Source organism: Pelodiscus sinensis, chromosome 5, assembly GCF_052426305.1.
Source record: "Pelodiscus sinensis isolate ZL-2025 chromosome 5, ASM5242630v1, whole genome shotgun sequence".
Lineage (NCBI taxonomy): Eukaryota > Metazoa > Chordata > Testudines > Trionychidae > Pelodiscus > Pelodiscus sinensis.
The window spans coordinates 15,816,640-15,836,182 of NC_143056.1; the positions used below are offsets into that span (position 1 = coordinate 15,816,640).

Sequence of the window (19,543 nt, forward strand, 5' to 3'; positions counted from 1 at the left end):
TCAGTGTTCCCTGTAACCTGAGCGCATGAGCAGCCACTCAGGAGAGATTCAAATGCCACTTAGCTTATTAGTGGAGTGCTCACAGCCAGCAGCATATGTTTTTACTGGTGGTGCACATCTGCACATGCCTCAGTGCACAAAACAAAATGTATTCCGCACCTGGCTGGGAAAAAATTAGAAGGAACGTTTCTTCTGACTGCCAGTTCAGGGTTCTAACTATTATGCAGGTTGCCTCCTGCTGATATGAAATTATTTTGATACTTTAAGGTCTTGTCTACAGGGATCTGCAGTGTGAATTACAGGGGTGTGAATTGCAGTGCACAGTAAAGTATTATGCTATTGGTACCTGAGGTGAACTCTGCTAATGCAATCTAAAAAGTACTAGCAATGTGAATGGGTAACCAGTTACCTGGTAAGCATCACCCTTAACAGGTGATGCTTACTGAGTAACAGTTAACCATTACCTGGGAGCAGTCACCTGCCCATGGCCTGCTGCAGGCGGAGGGCTGCTCCAGTTCTGTGGGGCTGCTGGCTCCCAGCCTGCGTGGGCTGGGAGTGGGCAATTTCTTGAGGGGGAGAGTCTGGCGGAAGTGGCAGCCGGGGAGGGGAAGGCTGCCAGCTCCCTTCCTCCCTGCATGAGGCTGCCAACTCCCAGCCTGCGAGCCTGCATGGGCTGGGAGCCGGCATCCCTCTCTTTGATGCCGCTTTTAGTCCCACATGAGGCTGCTTACTCTCAGCTCACATGGGCTGGGAGCTGGCAGCCCAGTGCCGGGTCAGAAGCAGTTGGGTTGGAGCAGCCCCTGCCTATGATACGGGGGCTGCTCCAGCCTAGCTGTGGTGGGAAGGAGGGGGAGAAGCTTCTCCAGCACAGAGGGCTGAAACCCTGCTCCCCCATCCAGCCCCTTTAATCAATTAAGTGGTTAAACTTTTAATGTTTAACTGGTTAACTAATTAAATGTGATTAATTAAGTGGGCACAAATGATACTGTGAGGTGTGACACTGAGCAGATGAAGAGTGATTACAGGGCTCTGGGAGTATGGGTGAAGGAGTTTGGAGTGCAGGTGGTATTCTCTTCGATCCTGTTGAAGGTAGGAGCCCGGGCAGATACAGATGTATCCTGGAGGTGAATGCCTGGCTGCGAAGATGGTGTTGCCAGGAGGGCTTTGGCTTCCTCGACCATGGGATGCTATTCCAGGAAGGACTGCTAGGCAGAGATGTTCACCTTTCAAGCAGGGGGAAGACCCTATTTGGACACAGACTGGCTAACCTAGTGAGGAGGGCTTTAAACTAGTTTTGACAGGGACAGGTAAGCAAAGCCCACAGGTAAGAGGAGAATAAGGAGACCTGGGAGATGGGCCAAAAATGGGAGGGAGCGTGGGCTATAATGGCAGAGAGAAAGGAGGGTCAGGGCAAAACTGGGAAGCAAGATCAAATCAGTATCTTAGATGCCTATATACAAATGTGAGAAGTATGGGTAATAAGCAGAAAGAACTGGAAGTGCTAATAAATTAATCTACCTATGACATTGTTGGCATCAAAGAAACTTGGTGGGATAATACACATGATTGGAATGGTGGTATGGAAGGGTACAGCTTGCTCAGGAAGGATAGACAGGGAAAAAAGGGAGGAGGTGTGTTGCCTTATATATTAAAAATGTACACAGTTGGACGGAGGTGGAGATGGACATAGGAGACGGAAGTGTTGAGGGTCTCTGGGTTAGGCTAAAAGGGGTGAAAAACAAGGGTGATGTTATGCTAGGAGTCTACTATAGGCTACCTACCCAGGTGGAAGAGGTGGATGAGGCTTTTTTTTAAACTAACAAAATCATCCAAAGCCCAAGATTTGGTGGTGATGGGGGACTTCAACTATCCAGATATATGATGGGAAAATAACACCGTGAGGCACAGATTATCCAATAAGTTCTTGGACTGCATTGGAGACAACTTTTTATTTCAGAAGGTTGAAAAAGCTACCGGGGGGAAGCTGTTCTAAATTTGATTTTAACAAATAGGGAGGAACTGGTTGAGAATTTGAAAGTGGAAGGCAGCTTGGGTGAAAGTGATCATGAAATCATAGAGTTCACAGCTCTAAGGAAGGGTAGAAGGGAGAACAGCAAAATAGAGACAATGGATTTCAGGAAAGCGGATTTTGGTAAGCTCAGAGAACTGATAGGTAAGGTCCCAGGGGAATCAAGACTGAGGGGAAAAACAGCTGAGGAGAGTTTACAGTTTTTCAAAGGGACATTATTAAGGGCCCAAAAGCAAGCTATTCTGCTGCATAGGAAAGATAGAAAATATGGCAAAAGACCGCCTTGGCTTAACAATGAGATCTTGCATAATCTAAAAATAAAAAAGGAGTCATATGAAAAATAGAAACTAGGACAAATTACAAAGGAATATAGGCAAACAATACAGGAATGCAGGGGCAAGATTAGAAAGGCAAAGGCACAAAATGAGCTCAAACTAGCTACAGTAATAAAGGGAATCCTAGAATCATAGAATACTAGGACTGGAAGGGACCTCGAGAGGTCATCGAGTCCAGTCCCCTGCCCTCATGGCAGGACCAAGTACTGTCTAGACCATCCCTGATAGACATTTATCTAACCTACTCTTCAATATCTCCAGAGATGGGGATTCCACAACCTCCCTGGGCAATTTATTCCAGTGTTTGACTACCCTGACAGGAACTTTTTCCTAAGGTCCAACCTAAAGCTCCCTTGTTTGAACTGCTCCCTTTGCAGTTTAAGCCCATTGCTTCTTGTTCTATCCGCCGAGGCCAAGATGAACTAGTTTTCTCCCTCCTCCTCATGACACCATTTTAGATACCTGAAAACTGCTATCATGTCCCCCCTCAATCTTCTCTTTTCTGAACCAAACAAACCCAATTCTTTCAGCCTTTCTTTATAGGTCATGTTCTCTAGACCTTTAATCATTCTTGTTGCTCTTCTCTAGACCCTCTCCGATTTCTCCACATCTTTCTTGAATGCGATGCCCAGAACTGGGCACAATACTCCAAATGAGGCCTAACCAGAGCAGAGCAGAGTAGAGCAGAAGAATGACTTCTCGTGTCTTGCTCACAACACACTGTTAATGCATCCTAGAATCATTTTTGCTTTTTTTGCAACAGCATCACACTGACTCTCATTTAGCTTGCGGTCCACTATAACCCCTAGATTCCTTTCTGTCATACCCCTTCCTAGATAGTCGCTTCCCATTCTGTATGTGTGCAACTGATTGTTCCTTCCTAAGTGGAGCACTTTGCATTTGTCTTTATTAAACTTCATCCTGTTTACCTCAGACCATTTCTCCAATTTGTCCAGATTATTTGAATTATGACCCTATCCTCCAGAGCAGTCACAACCCCTCCCAGCTTGGTATCATCTGCAAACTTAATAAGCATCCTCTCTATGCCAATGAAGATGTTGAACAGAGCCTGTCCCAGAGCAGGTTTAGGTTGGACATTAGGAAAAAGTTCCTAACTGTCAGGGTAGTTAAACACTGGAATAAATTGCCCAGGGAGGTTGTGGAATCTCCATCTCTGGAGATATTGAAGAGTAGGTTAGATAAATGTCTATCAGGGATGGTCTAGTCAGTACTTGGTCCTGCTATGAGGGCAGGGGACTGGACTTGATGACTTCCCTTCCAGTCCTAGTATTCTATGATTCTGTCCCTAGAAGGTACTGTGTTTGCACGATCATAGACAGTCCTTCTAGTTAGGCTGACAGGATCTACAAAAAGAACTGCAATTCACACCTGTGTCATCCACACTGGGGGGGCCTGCAACAAGCCTTAAATGCAATGATCTGACTCCTGAGGTCTCTTCTCTTGCCCTATGATTCTATGACAACATTTTAGAACTGAGTAAGAGTCTGTGGGGATTTTGGTGAGACTCATTGGTCAGCTGGCAGAAAGTGACAGAAAGCCTTAATGCAATATTGGGTTTAAATGATCCTTTATTGAAGAGAAAGCATCCTGACAATTAGATGCATGTTATCTTTAAAATATCCTGCAAAGGGGTTTTAAGCCTTTGCAATCTTTCCTTTTTAAATGATGCATAAAGAGGAACGAAAGGGTTTTTTTCAGAGGCTTTGTTCATTCCAAAATTTGTTCCCCTTGTTTTTAATTTTGGAAATACAAAGAACATAAAATCTGGTCTTTTCTGTTTTTGTTGGATGACCACTGGGAGGTCTAAAAGATGTTTTGTGAACTCTTCAGGCATAAGTTAAATTAGAAAGGAAATTGCTAAATCTTAAAGGAAGATTTCCTTTCTCCAAAGTCTCTTAGTCGTTGAAGTTAAATAGATGTTATCAGAAACAAACAAAACATAATGGATTTTAAAGACCCTGACTAAAATCCCCTTCTGTTCTATAAAGCTTTGTATTTACTGGTTCACCGGAGTCTTCCAACTTGAGGATGATTTAAATTTCTAATATTAAAAAGTTAATAACCCAGAAAACTTTTCAAGCCTTCTTTAGAATCTTAAAGAAACCAAAAAAGAGCAAATGCCCATTTGTGTTAGCCAGTCAGCTTTTGATCTCAAAGATTTTGTCTGTTTGGCCAGCTCAGAAACCAGTTCTCAGGGACTTGCTTGACAAACATGTAGGTGAAATGAACAATTGAGACAGACCAAACAATGGTCAAACTACATAGCCTTTGTATTATATTTGCTTTGACTTGGCTGAGAATATGCCTGTGTTATATTTAAAAAAAAAATTGTTTACACATGACATTATATTTTAATTTTTGTAGATGGTGAAAATAGCCACAGGGGTGTGGTACTGGAAGGAAGATACCCAAACACTTGAATTTGCAAGGTAAACATTTAAAGTTACAATTTTTAAATGTAAAAATGAAGGCCTTAATCCAGCAGTTCTTATTCATATACAATCGAATCCCAGTGGCGATTTCGCCCAATTATGAACTGCAGGACCAGGTCCTACATATTTGTTTTAGAATCAGAATCACAGGTCATCAAGTCCAACCCCCTGCTAAAAGCGGGACCAGATCCAACTAAATCATCCCAGCTTTGTCAAGCTGCAACTTAAAACCATTAGGGATGGAGATTCCATCACTTCCCTAGGTAACCCATTCCAGTGCTTCACTACCCTCCTAGTGAAATAGTTTTTTTTCCCAATATCCAACCGAGAACTCCCCCACTGCAGCTTGAGACCATTGCACCTTGTTCTGTCATCTGCCACCATTGAGACAGCCTCTTTCCATCCTATTGAGGGAATAGCTTTTTAAGTCTACTGTCAAATCTGTTGTTTATTCCAGTAGATGAATGGAAAGGGAAATTTGCCACAAATAATGAATATATTAGTGACATTTACTTTGCACTGCCCTCCAGTGAACTTCACTACAAGAGGCTCCCAGCAAAGCATGTTATATCAGCTCTGCACATGCCCGAGAAATAGTGCCCTGAAAGTCAAATTCAGACCTGATGCATTGGGTGCAGTTTCTTTGAGGACAGTGGAGCTATATCTGATCCTCAACACTTTCAAGCACCCAGGAACTATCTGCATAATATAACTGTGCTTTTTGAGGGAGATATTGCTCTTAAGCATTTTTTTTGTAGCTTTTTGTGGCAGTTGTGAATTAAGATGATAAAAGGCTGGAATCTACAAAATACTTGGGCCACTGGAAAAAATATAGTCTCCCTCTTCTTTTCTGAAACAGCTTTCAGTGTGCAGATGCACCATGCAGGGCTATTGATTTGGTGTTAGCCACATGATTCCCACTTGCTGCCTCCCATACCCATTTCTTATGCATTCCAGATCTTCAGGTGTGGATTCCCCTTGTGTATACTGTCTCTTCCCTATCCCACTGCTCTGTCTGCCCCTTTTAAGATTGGATCCCAGCAAGTCGATCAGCCCCTCTGCCTGTCTGCATGCCCTCTGAGTGAGTTTCCTCAGTTATTTGTGTCCCACTATGGTTCACAACGACCCTGATAGCAAACTCTAGAACAAGGTGATGCACTTTTTAAGCCTCTCCTTCCCCAAGGCAAAAGAGGGCCAAGAGGCCAGTCCTGTACCTATTAATTTCAGTGGGAGCAGGAACAGGCTATAAATCAGGAAACAAACTTTCTCTTCCTTATCTCTTTCATATCTTGCAGTACTCTGCTCTTTGTGGCAAGTTCAGAAATGGAAGGATATGAAAGCCGTAAGACTGATAATGTCCCTTTCTAAGCCTCTCTCAATGGATAGCAAAAGCAAGGTCTGATACCCTGATGCAGCCACAGTCCAGAGATTTGCCTCACTGTCCTAGGCAGGCACAAACATGTGCATGTTAAACTCCAGTATATACTGAATTTTTTGCACCACTTCCCTGTCCAATTGTAATTTTACTTGTCTGAATATTCATTATTTGTTACAGCTCCACCCCTGCCACAGAAGTTAAAGAGAAACTCCAGAAGTGCAAAGCCATCCATTTTCAGGAAATGGGTAGTAAAACCGTGGACAGGTATTCCAATTTAAACTCACTTGGTTAAAACAGGAAAGCAGCGTTCTATGAGTGGGATCTTTTGCCTGTAGTGTTAAAAATATTTTAAGAATATTATATTTTAAATTTTGACTAAGTAAGGCAGAAAGTAATCTGGCATTTCAGCAGTTATTTCAGGCTGCGTGGTTAGCGATCTAGCACAGGACTGAAAGCCAGGCACTCCCTAATGTCTATTCCTAGCTCTGATGCTGGCTCCTTTTGGTTATAGGCAAGTCAGCAAACAGCTCAGCCTCTGCTTCCACATCTTTTAGGAGCGGGATAATAATATTTATCTATAGAGACGGGTCTTGTGAAGATGGATTAATTAATTCATTTTTGTAAAGCACTTCAAATATTTCATTTGTTGTGGTCATTATTATACGTGTTATATGTGGACTAGATGGACATAAGCTAAAAGGTGCAGCTCACTTTCCTCTTTACCATCCATAACCTAAAATATCTTTAACCTAAGCATGATGGCCACAATTTACTCTATTAAAGAATCACATTTAGAAGTGCTTTGAAGAGTTGAAGGACTTTGGTTGGTTGAATGGTGCCCACTTGCAATATGAGAGAGAGAGGGGGCGGGGGAAGAGAGTATTAATGAAACATTTTTTACTGTAACACAAATAAGTGGAATTAACAATATATTTTAAATCCTTCATATAGATCGACTCATGGTATGTTTCAAGAATTGTTTGGTATACAATTCCCTGAGAAAAGAACTAGTATCCGAGAAGAGAAATCCCCTAAGCTGTCAAAACGGGGACAAAACGAGTATATTACATTGGATGATGTTAAATGTGAGTAAAACACTGTTATTTGGTCTCAATACAGTATTATTATTACAGATTAGAAAAAGTATTTTGTCTAAACATTTTTCCTTGGAAATGTTTTCGGCATTCCTTTTTTCCCACTTTGTGCATTTTTAGATGTTGCTTTGTTTCTGGTACAAGAAGATGAATCGTATCATATACCATCTTTCACATCAATAATGAGGTACATATGCAGTTTGCAATTTGTTCTAAGAATGTTTGTGTATTTTAATAACTGAAGGTAATGGATTCAGAGCTTGTAAAAAGTGGAGAGTGAAATATTAGAGATTTAAAATCTTTCATCTGTCAAGTATAAAATTCAATGGAAGGTGCTAATAAATGCATTTCAGCCCTGACAGAGTACAGCGAGTTAATTCACTTAATTTTATGAAAGGGTCTTTCATTTGTTTACTAAGGGCTAGATTCTGATCTGGGACTGAACACTCATGCACAGTAGTAATCCTGATAGCATCCATATGCATCTTACCTACACACTGGGTGTGGCACTAGAACTGCTGCTCTGGTGCAGATAGTGTTAGAATTTGCTGCTGGTATTTGTCAGCAGCAAGTTACTACCTTACTGCCCAGAACAGGAGGGAAGTAGAGAAGGAATTGTACCTGAGGCATGTCCATGAGGCGCAATGGGGCCTCTTCCACTTCCATGTACCTTTTTTCTCAGTGCCCTGCCTAAAGCCATAATCTTAGCCCTGAGGGAATGATCACTTGAGAAGAGTCCTTTTTTTCTGCTTGGACTTTGAAATGTAGGTTCCAGTCATATGATGTATTCTGTACACAGAAGTCATATGTTTTGTAACCCACCTGCTTCAGAAGGTCCAGCTTCTGGAATGTTCACATGCAGACCCACTTTTCAGCATCTTTCTTGGACTGTGTTTATTAGTCGATAGGAGCATATCCCTGAAAATCCTTAATAGTGGGTGTAGTGCTCACTAGGGATGTAAACTGTCATTTAAAAAGTTAACCGATTAAACCAGTGTTTCTTAACTTTTTAAGACCGAGGAACACCAAACAATTTTTTTTATGGGTAACACCAAGGATATTTTGTTGAGCAAAAAAAAAAGGTCTGGGGGAAAAGTTATTGGGGGGGGGGGGAGGTCACTACCCCTTTAAGGGTGGCCATGTTGAATTCTGTAGTTCTCCACGGCACAGCTCTGACTGCCTCGTGGCACACTGGTGTGCCGCAGAACACAGTTTAAGAAACACTGTTTAACCAGTTAACCCTGGAGCAGTCCCCTGACTGCGGCAACATGCAGGAGGGCCTGGTTGGCCTGGAGCAGTCTTCTGCCCATGGCATGTGCCGCAGGCTGCTCTGACCAGGGTAGGCTGCCGCCGCCGCACTGTGGGTGGGGCTGCTTGGGCCGGGCTTGCCACACCTTGCTGTGGGTGGGGGCTGCTCAGGCTTTGCCCATTTCACTGTAGGTGGGGGGCTGCTTGGGCTAAACCAGGCCCATTGGACTGCACTGTGGGTGGGGAGCTACTCTGGCCTGGCCACACTGGAGCACCCCCCATGCGCAGCACACCCAACCGTGCTGAAGCGCCCTCTGCTCCTGCCCGGCCAGGCTGCTGGTTAACCAGTTACCGGAATCCGTTAACTGTTTAGTCTTACCATTAATGCTTAAAGCTTAACTTGTTAACCTTACCAGGTGATGCATACCAGTAACCAGTTAACTGGTGCTTATTACTAATAAGTAGGATTACTAGGGTAGGAAGCTGTAGGCTAAGCATTTAAGTGTTGGTAGACTGTAGGCGCTGTGGGGCAAGGATCTGTATTGAGGTTCATCCCTACATGAGCTGTGTTACTTACATGATAGTGATCTTGCTGTCTTCCATTTAGGAGTAAGCAATTGGATGAGTTCCTCATGGCTCTTCTTTTCTACTTGTCACATTATCTGGAAAAAATTGCATTGGAAAAGAAACCCAAAGCTTTTATGGTGTAAGTAGGAGCCTTTACTGGTTTAAGAATACAGGGCCTGACTGTGCATGCAGGCAGGCAGCCCTTGCTCAAGTGAATACAGGCAGTCCCCGGGTTACGTACAAGATAGGGACTGTAGGTTTGTTCTTAAGTTGAATTTGTATGTAAGTCGGAACTGGTACATATTGTAGGGGAAACTCTAGCCAAACATTTCTCCAGAGCTCAGTTTTATTCTCCCACACCTCACTTCCCTCAGTCCTTTATTCTCAAGCTGAGATGTCTGCTGAGAAAAGCCGCTCCGCGTCTCCCTGGTCTGCTGGGGGGAAGCAGCTAGTGCGGGGTTGCCTCACCCCATTTGTAAGTAGGGATCCGATGTAAGTCGTATCCATGTAACCCGGGGACTGCCTGTAGTACTGTAGCATCAATGGGACTCCACACCTGAGCAAGGATGACTGCAGAATCAGGTTGGACCTCCCTGGTTCGGTACCCTTGGCACCTGACTGGTCCCAGATGAAGGATTTTGCTGGACCAGGGAAGGTCATTTATGCACCCCTGCCACCAGCCCCCCTGGCGTGGTCCACTGGCCCCCCAGCCAGCTCCCTCCCTTCTGCTGACCCCGCTGCCCTGCCGACTGCACTAGGTGGGCAGCCATCAATGCAGTGACTCTGGGACCTACTGGGCAGCCGCACATGCTGCGCTGGGGCTCCAGGACTTGCTGGGCAGCCACACGCGCCGCTCTGGGACCTGCAGGGCAGTCGTGTGCATCATGCTGGAGCTCTGGAGCCTGTGGTGGCTCCCTGCCCTACCGAGCTACCATGGCTCCTAGCCCCACTGGACAGCCACACGCCGGGTCTCCCAACCCTGCTGGGCTGCCACGCACTGGAAGCCCTGCCTACAGCTTGCTGTGGGCAGCCCGCTGCCCTGCCTGCCCCGCAGAGCTCATTGCTGCTGGCCCTCCATCAGGACTCTCTGGCCCTACAACATCTATGCTGGACCATGGATGTTGCTGGACCAGAAAATCCCAGTTAAAAGAGTTTCAACCTGAAGTAGAATTGGGTTCCCATGACTGGCTCTACTGAGACATTTGAATGTAAATGTCCTTTATCTCCCCGGGGATCATTGCCGGTATGTTTTGAAAAGCAGGCACAATTTACAGTGTAAAGGCTGAGGGCCCAATCCTACAAACATTTAGCCCTAGTCATACTGCTCACTATAAAGAATAGTCTCCCCTCCCTTCCTGGTAAGTTCATTCTCCTTTGTCTATCTTGTCTATTTAGACTGTATGCTCTTGGGGACTTGGGCTGCCTCTTACCATGTATGTGTACACCGTATCCCGTAATATGGAGCCACCATCTCCTCTTAGTGCTACTGCAGTGCTAACAAACTACTAAGAATATTCCGTTAATTTTGCTGGGATTAATCATGGTAGTAAGCCCAGCCCAGCAAGATAGCACTCCAAGTAATCAGATAAGAGTTCACTATGTCCCACATAATTTACAGCAGCTATTATAAATAAGCAAAGGCCTGTAAAGCTCTGTACTAGATTAGCTAATCAGCAGCTTGTGATGTTTCAACATCTTTCCTAGCTTGAGGCAAGATTTTTGACCCATCAACCCTTAGAAGGTTGATATTGCCAGGCAGCCTGCCAAATTCATGTCCACATATTATGGAGCTACAATAGAAATTCCAAAGTAGCTAAACTGAAAAGTAGCTTCCTATAATATCTCAGATTTCAACCTCCATCCATTTCCTTAAACAGATTCTGCTTGGAATTTGTATTAGGTAGTCTTGTGCCCAAGGAATGTTTTTGATTTTGGGGTCATGGTTTGTTTTAAGGCTCCCCTTTATACATAGCTTATAAAGTATGACTAGATGTTATAAGTTTGTTGTAGCATAAGAAGTGTATGGGAGGTGGTTATATACTGTTACCTAGTTTTGACCCAAGCAGATTAAATTCAAGGTCTCAGAGGTTGGTGTTGTGAGGAGGAGAAATTGATAAGAGAGAGAGGTCTTTCTTTGATTCACTCCTGTTTATTTACAAAGAATGGACAAAAGTCCTGTTGTGATGAACACAGGAGAAATCATACAACAGAGGATCGTGTCTTTACTCACAGTTCCAAGCCTCTTTCAGCTAGCAGCACTGTTATCTCTCTCTTAGCTTTTTCTTGGAGTCATGCTACCAGTGCTTCTATGGCTATACCTGGTAAAATACTTATAGGCTTCTATGTCTCCTTCTTTGTTTCTCCTGCTTTTCTCACTCAATCCTTTATAATCCATTTATAAATGAAGCCTTAATATAAAGTGTGACTAGTTTGTTTTTGTGGGACAGACTTCTGGGGATTTGGCTCTGTATCAGTGTTGCCTATTTTTTTCCAACCATGTGTGGAATAAATTGTTACGTTGCTCTGAGGCATATGTGGATGTGCACCATCAGTAGAAACACATGCTGCTGTGGGCGCTCTGCTGTTCAGCTGGGCAGTACCTGACTGAACTCACTAGTTATTTCTGTGTTCCTTGAAAGGTTATTGAGGAGTTTGTGTCAAAGCTTCTCTGGGTTCATCTAGGTTTTTTTTCCCCATCACCCTGTCCAGTGGGAACTGCTGAGCAGACACACAAGGCGGGCACCAGTCAAGTGACTGCCCCTCGTGTCTTCCCCCGCGCACACACAACACTCCTTACCCAGAGAGGGCCCCTCCTTTTCAGCCTTTTTTGAAAGGACTTTGGCGATACTTGCTCAGTGTGGCCCCAATCATACAGGAAAGTGTTCCCCAGTATGGATCCATTTGCAGGGCCAGGGTATATATCTGAACCTGCAAGAAGTCCGGAGAGTCTCTGATTAGGCTTCAAGAATGGTTCTCACGCATGATAGAGCCAGAGGGATTCCCTGGAAGTCTGTGGCTGTGGAGCTAACAAAGCTTTCAGAGTCGGAGAGAGCTCATGGGGCCATGCTGTGGTTCCCCACTAGCCCTGAAGAAAAGCTTTACATTGATCTGGCTGCAAACTCTGGGTTGGTTCATGCAGTGTGATGATGATTATACATATTCTTTCCTTTCATAAGCAGTCAGACCTATTTCACCTACATAGAGCTATTATAATACTTTATAGACACACCTTTTATAGTCACTATTTTTTCTATTTTCAAAAACAGAACCCCCAGTGTGTTGGACCAAAAAGAACGGGAGGAGACGTTGGCTAAGCTAGAAGGAACCAAGAAACATCTCGCCAAGGTGTACTGCATCCTTATTCTTGGACTAGGAATGGCTGAGCATCATCACATGGCTTGTGGAAAGTAAGGAAATGCACTGAATAATTTTCCCTGTGATGCTGTTGCAAAAAAAGCAAATATGATTCTAGGTTGTATCAACAGGTGTGTTGTAAGCAAAACTCGTGAAGTCATTCTGCCGTTCTACTCTGCACTAGTTAGGCCTCAGCTGGAGTACTGTGTCCAGTTCTGGGCGCCACATTTCAAGAAAGATGTGGAGAAATTGGAAAGGGTACAGAGAAGAGCGACAAGAATGATTAAAGGTTTAGAGAACATGACCTATGAAGCCAGGCTTCATGAACTGGGCTTGTTTAGTTTGGAAAAAAGAAGATTAAGGGGGGACATGATAGCGGCTTAGAATCATAGAATCATAGAATCCTAGGACTGGAAGGGACCTCGAGAGGTCATCGAGTCCAGCCCCCTGCCCTCAAGGCAGGATCAAGCTCCGTCTACACCATCCCTGACAGATGTCTATCTAACCTGTTCTTAAATATCTCCAGAGAGGGAGATTCCACCACCTCCCTTGGCAATTTATTCCAATATTTGACCACCCTGACAGTTAGGAATTTTTTCCTAATGTCCAATCTAAACCTCCCCTGCTGCACTTTAAGCCCATTACTCCTTGTCCTGTCCTCAGAAACCAAGAGGAACAAATTTTCTCCTTCCTCCTTGTGACACCCTTTTAGATATTTGAAAGCCGCTATCATGTCCCCCCTTAATCTTCTTTTTTCCAAATATCTAAAAGGGTGTCACAAGGAGGAAGGAGAAAATTTGTTCCTCTTGGTTTCTGAGGACAGGACAAGGAGTAATGGGCTTAAAGTGCAGCAGGGGAGGTTTAGATTGGACATTAGGAAAAAATTCCTAACTGTCAGGGTGGTCAAATATTGGAATAAATTGCCAAGGGAGGTGGTGGAATCTCCCTCTCTGGAGATATTTAAGAACAGGTTAGATAGACATCTGTCAGGGATGGTGTAGACGGAGCTTGATCCTGCCTTGAGGGCGGGGGGCTGGACTCGATGACCTCTCGAGGTCCCTTCCAGTCCTATGATTCTATGATTCTATGACTCTTCTTCACCAGGTGCATGTATTGATTGTAATCAGTGTGGGGCATTGTAGGACAGCTCCTGAAAGCCTGTAACAGTCGGCATAAGCAATGTGGTGTCTCTACTGACACTGCATTGACCTAACTATGCCAACCTTGACTCTACACTGCGTAGTGACGCCATAGCTGCCAATACACCTGGCATCCAGCCAACTCAAGCATGTGTCAGGACCCTTATTTAGGGCATGTCTGCACTGGCCCTCATGTAGGGGATGTTTACAGTGTGCTCAGGAAGTGTGATTACAGTAGGCATGGACACCCCCGAGTTAGCTGAGATCCAGCTAGAACAAAGTGAACGTGAGAGAGAATAGCATTGCAGCCAAAGCAAAATGGAGGGTGCTGTGTTCCAGACAGGCAGGGCTAACCATTGCAGCTTCCCATGTCACTGGTATTCCCTTGCTAGTGCTACTCCGGCTGGCTTTGATCAAAGCTAACTCAGATGTGCTGCAGTCACTCTGCTTAATTGCAGTGTAGCTTTTCTCTGGTAAAGACAAACCCCCGCAATTACCCCGTCTACGTGAGCACGGCGGGAGGGACAGCATTAGCCAGGGCCAAGTGAGCAGCTCTGAAAATGCCAAATGTTGGTTTAAATAGGATGCTTCCAACTGCAACCTGCCGACAGGGGGGGGGGGGTGAGTGTGAGTGAGAGCGAGAGTGAGCGCCTGGGGCTCCCGACTGCCAGCCAGAGTCCCAGGCCCTTTCCATTGCTACCAGGGCCCCGTGCAGTGCACCCTGGGATATGCAGAAGGGCTGGTGGGGAGAGGCTCACCCTCAATCCCAGCCTTTCGGGAGTGTGGAGCCAGGTCCTCCCTGCACCTTGTCCAGGAGCCCCGGCAATTCTATTGGCCCCCTTGGCAAAGTGATTCGTAGACTGTAAGGCCAGAAGGGACCACTGTGATCCTCTAGTCTGACCTTTCTGCAGAACACAGTCCACAGGACTGACACGTTGCGGCGGGTTGTCGGATACTCGACTTGCAGCTCAGATCCAGCTGTGCAGAAGCCATAGGGGGGCGACAGGAGTGATTTGGTATTGAGTGGGTCCGGACATGCATGGGCAAATGACAGTGTTGACATTAATTGCCATCTCCAAAGCCTCGGGGAGATTGTGAGGGACAGTGCAGCCAGGAGAAGGGAAGGCTAATCCGTCTCAGAAGGAGACAGGTAAATGAATTAATCCATGTAACATCCCGTATTGTGACTCAAGCATTGTGTCACATACCTCCTCTGAGCCGTGGTCAGCTATGTCCAGTGCACTCTGCTGGCACAGCCCACCCACACGTGTCATCTGGGCTGCCCTGTTGCTGAAGCCTTCTGCTATCTACCTCCATGACCACGCTGTTCCCCAGTCCCTCCAGATTCAGGCTGCCGTGGTAACGACGCTTTCCAGAGCAGAGTTGCCAATGCCCATCCATCCCAGATCTTGAATGCAAATTGTGGAGGAAGGGTAACACGCAGCCAGTTACTGTAACTACTGGCTGCCTCAAAACTTTCTTCAGATCCCAGTACACCTTTCTCTTATGCTAGGTCTGAACTAGTGCAATAGCAGAGCTGGGTCTGGGAGTTGCAGAACACCCTTAAGAGCAACAGAAGGATGGAACGTGAAGAGAAGAGGCTGCATTTTTGAAGCCTGAGCAGAAGCAGCAGCAGGGATTGGGGTGGGGTGCTTTAGGGGTTATGACTACACTGCACCTCTCTTGTGGAAAAACATATGCAAATGAGGCTAAGTGTGGAATATCGCCACACCTCATTTGCATAATTGAGACTCCATTTTTGCGCAAAAGCCTCGTGTGCAAAAATGGAACCTCATTAATTATGCAAATGAGGCGCAACGCTATTACACGCTTAGCCTCATTTGTATATGTCTTTCTGCAAGAGAGGGGCAGTGTAAACATAACCTAAGTGTAGGGCTGTGGGGCTCAGACCTCTTGACTCATTCACTGCAGCAGTACAGTACCTGTCAGCCGGAAGATACAGCACTGGAGCTAGCCCAAAGCATGGTTAGCCTGAACACCCCCCCCCCCCCCATACACACACACACCAAGGACTGGGAGGGATGGAGAGAGGGATGAAAAAGAGGTACAGAGGCTGAGAGAGATGGGGAAGGAGAGAGGGGCGTATTGGAGGAGACCAGGGATCCATAGAAAAGTGGGGAAAGGAAGATGAAAGGGGGAATGGGAGAGGGACCTGGAAGAAGAGGAGAGGGTAGTAATAGTAAAAGAGGAGAGAGATGAAGGTGAAATTGGGAGATGGAAGGAGAGAATGAGAAGGAAATAATCAAACAGAATGAGACACGGGGTGTTGAGGCTGCAAAACTTTGCCTTCTTTGCTCAGACTCCTGCATGAAGATGTATTATCCCTTGGAGCTAAGAGGAGGGCAACTCACTGCCAGCCTTCCAGGCCTGCTGGCTCCGTGCAATGTCAGGAGTTGCTGCTACGTCTACACTGCTATTTTTAGCAAATGGACATGAATGCGGCTAGCGTGAGTCAGTCTGCCAGGACATGGAGGCTCACTCCTAGCTGCTGTATAGATAGATACACCCTCAATGGCTGCCAAGCCTCAGGCTCCTTTGCACCAAACAACTTTTCTGTGCCATGTTGGTGAATGGTGTGTACGTGGGCGTACATGTCTTGTCTTTCCACTTGGATGGGCTGGAGGGAAATGGGGTTTCCTGTTACTGAAGAGTAGAGGGTTACTGGCAATGTGAGCAGGCCAAGAAGGAGAACTTATTTTGCTAATCCCACGTGTTGTAATCTCACTCATCATATGCTCTATAGCGTGAAGTGTAGAGTGCAGCGCAAGTGCTCCTTGTGTGCCCTGGATCCACAGAATTGTGTGACCAGCACACGCAGTACTGCATGGCCAGTTGCTGGATATCTGGGCTGATCACAATGGGGGAGTGGTGCCTAGGGGTTATTTTCATTTTCTTGCTGACTGGACAGGGAGGGTCATGCCAGCATTTTATTTTCCTGGTTGGAGCACAGGCTGTAATACAGCTTCAGAAGCTGCAGGTGCAAGACTCAACCTGCGCAATGTCTTCTCTGGGCCAGCTACAGCTACTGGCTTTGCAGAGCTAATCTGTTCACTATCCTTGCTAGGATAAAACTCCCTGGACAAGAAATCAGTGGAGCAATAGTTCTGGCTTACTTATGGAGAATTCTTTCCCTTCTCATTCCTTGTAGAAGGAAAAGAGCAGGTTTGTAGCTATATATAGAGAAGGTTATATTAAAAAAATAAATAAATAAAAAGCTGAAGAGGACTGTGGTCCCACTGTGCCAGGCTCTGCAGAAACATAGAGGGAGACATAGTTGCTTCCTCAAAGAGGTTAGAGTCTAGGGCCTGGTCTACACTACATGGTTAGGTCAATGTAAGTTGCCTTGCATCAACCTAGCTGTCCAAGCATCTTCATTTAAATGTTCCTTTTATGTTCCTGCTAACGTAAAAGCCAATTTAGTAACATCCCCTTCCTGAGTAGTGTAGAGTAGCAGTTGATGAAATTAGGTCAACACAGTGTCCATGTAAACACCTATAATCAGCTGTTATAGGTAGAGTTTAAGGGTTAACTGGTTATCTGATAAGTATCACAGTGGAACGACGGAGGCAATCAAGTATATATGAGATTTTTCAGTTGACTTCAGGTGAAGCAGACTTGGGCCAATATTTAGTGCTTTTGAAAATACCTATCCATATAAGAGAGGAATTTTCAAAAGTGCTCAGCATTGGCCTACTGCTCCCACTGAAGTCAATTGAAAGTCCTACATATCATAAATTGACTGTATCCGTCCATTCATCTGTGAGACAAAAAACATGTTTTGTAATTATATAAATACAGGTTGACCCTCTCTAGTCCGGCATCCTTGGGACCTAAGTGCTATGTCTACATTTGCAGCTTCTTGTGCCAGAAATATGCAAATGAGGCTAAATGTGGAATATCTCCAAGCCTCATTTGCATACCTAATAAGCCGCCATTTTTGCAGAAGAGGCTCTTGCGCCAGAAGAAACTGTGTACTCTGCCCCTTCTTGCACAAGAAAAACCCTCTTGCGCAACGCTGTTACGCTGATTATTTTCAGGAATAACGGCATTGTGCAAGAGGGTTTTTCTTGCGAAAGAAGGGGCAGTGTAGACAGCTCCTTCTGGTGCAAGAGCCTCTTCTGCTAAAAATGGCGGCTCGTTATGTATGCAAACGAGGCTCGGCAATATTCCAGGCTTAGCCTCATTTGCATATTTCTCACGCAAGAAGCCGCTAGTGTAGACATAGCCCTGCAGTGCTGGACCAAGGGAGGTCAATACTGTTTAGCAGCATTATCAACATTTCCACTGCTTACTGGACTCTTAGAAGACATTTGGGGTAAATTAGAGCTAACTAATACAGAACACTGAGCGCCAAGACTGGTGGGTCTATAAACAAACTTTATAGAACCACAGGAAACTTGGCCACGCCCATGGTAAGTGGACATCTAGCTAACTAAAATCTTGCTGGGCCATGGATGTTGCTGGACCAGAGTGCCGGATTAGAGAGGTTTTACCTGTAATATATCTAAACTTCCCCAAATTAGATTAACCTTGAAATAGCTAATTTCATAGGCTGTTTAAAACAAATGCTGTTTTGTGACACTGATCAACATTTACTAATTATTAGAGCTGGTTGAACATTTTTCAATTCACTGTTTTCATTGGAAAATATTGTGGGTGGGTTTTTTTTGTAGTTTGTTTTTCTTTGTTTTGTTTTTTTTAAACTGCTCACGGGACTGGGTTGGTGTGACGTAGTGGGGGTACTTGCTGAGCTGTGGTGACCCCTGCTGTCTGGAGCATGACCCAGCAGGGAAAACCTCACTAGGCCAACGTAATGCCAAACTTGTTGAACCAGTGGCCAGACACCCCCCATGGAGAGGAACAAAGGAAGGTGGAATGCTGCCCTGGCTGGGGGGCAGGGCTGGAAGTTAGTTAGTTGGTTGCTGGCTGTCTGAGAGCATGGAGGAGAGCCTAGGGGAAGGGGCTGGAGTTTAGGGGCCCAGTCTCCCCCATCTCAAGGGGGCCTGGGGCATCCTAGCCCAGCTCTGTGACCAGATTACATCTATGCTGTGCTGTATCCTGGAGAGGCAATAAACTTCCTCTAGTCCACCGGCTGGTGCAGTCTGTTTGTGCCATTTCGGGGTGCAGGAGACGGGGGAACCCCATCGCGCCGTCACAGTTGGTTTGTCATTAATTTCTTGGTTAGAAAAACCTAGGGAGTTTTTTTTTAATTGTTAAAATGGTACACTTTAGCATTTTTTTTAAATGAAAACAAATGTTGTTTTGGTTCCATATTACTTTGAGAAATCTAAGCTAACTATATTACATTTAAAATGTAAAAAAGGTCAAAATGAAACCATTTCAAAAAATGTTGAAATGAAATGTTTCAATTGACCCCAAACATGCTTGCTTCTCAGATTTTTGGTTTGTGACTTTTTTTTTTTTTTATTAAGATTTTGACTTTTTGTCCTGATTTGGAAAGAGGATTTCTTTTTAATTGTCCCATTTTTCCCGGGATGGGAAAAGCATTTCCCACCCAGCTGTACTAATTATCCATGCCTAGTTGTTAAGTTATTTATTACTCCTTTGAAGTTTTCTCCAAGGAGTCTATTCTGGAGGAAGAGTAGCGTGAGGCTTCAAATGGTGTCCACATTCAACTTAATAATGATTGAAATGTTTGTGAAGTACAGCTTAGGAGTCCTATTTTGATGTTATCGCAGACTGTGCTGTGAGGAGTTCCCCAGCAGACTTATTTGTTTGTCTGAGCTTTGATTCTTTTATGTCTCCAACCCTGAGGAAGGAATAGGTGTGTCTGGCTTTCTCCTCTGAAACTGTTGGGACAAATTGTGCAATTTTTTTAATAATTCCAATTTCCTTCTGGGCATTTTGTCATAATGGGGAAAAAACCAGGTTGTGTTCTCAGAGTTGCATACGTTACTTACACAA

At 44.9% G+C, this 19,543-nt stretch overlaps 1 protein-coding gene across 5 annotated transcripts in view; it reads left to right on the plus strand.

Annotated features, from left to right (window-relative positions):
* The window catches only part of PPP1R36 (protein phosphatase 1 regulatory subunit 36), a 31,729-nt gene that overhangs the window by 6,662 nt on the left and 5,524 nt on the right, over window positions 1-19,543 (plus strand). For 4 of the 5 annotated variants that reach the window (XM_075926411.2, XM_075926407.2, XM_075926409.2 and 1 more), the window contains exons 2-7: window positions 4,750-4,814; window positions 6,373-6,459; window positions 7,147-7,280; window positions 7,410-7,476; window positions 9,145-9,243; window positions 12,371-12,511. In XM_075926411.2, the coding sequence (XP_075782526.1) occupies window positions 4,750-4,814; window positions 6,373-6,459; window positions 7,147-7,280; window positions 7,410-7,476; window positions 9,145-9,243; window positions 12,371-12,511 (593 nt within the window). The remainder of the gene's footprint in view (window positions 1-4,749; window positions 4,815-6,372; window positions 6,460-7,146; window positions 7,281-7,409; window positions 7,477-9,144; window positions 9,244-12,370; window positions 12,512-19,543) is intronic. The other variant, XM_075926412.2, reaches the window with a different exon arrangement.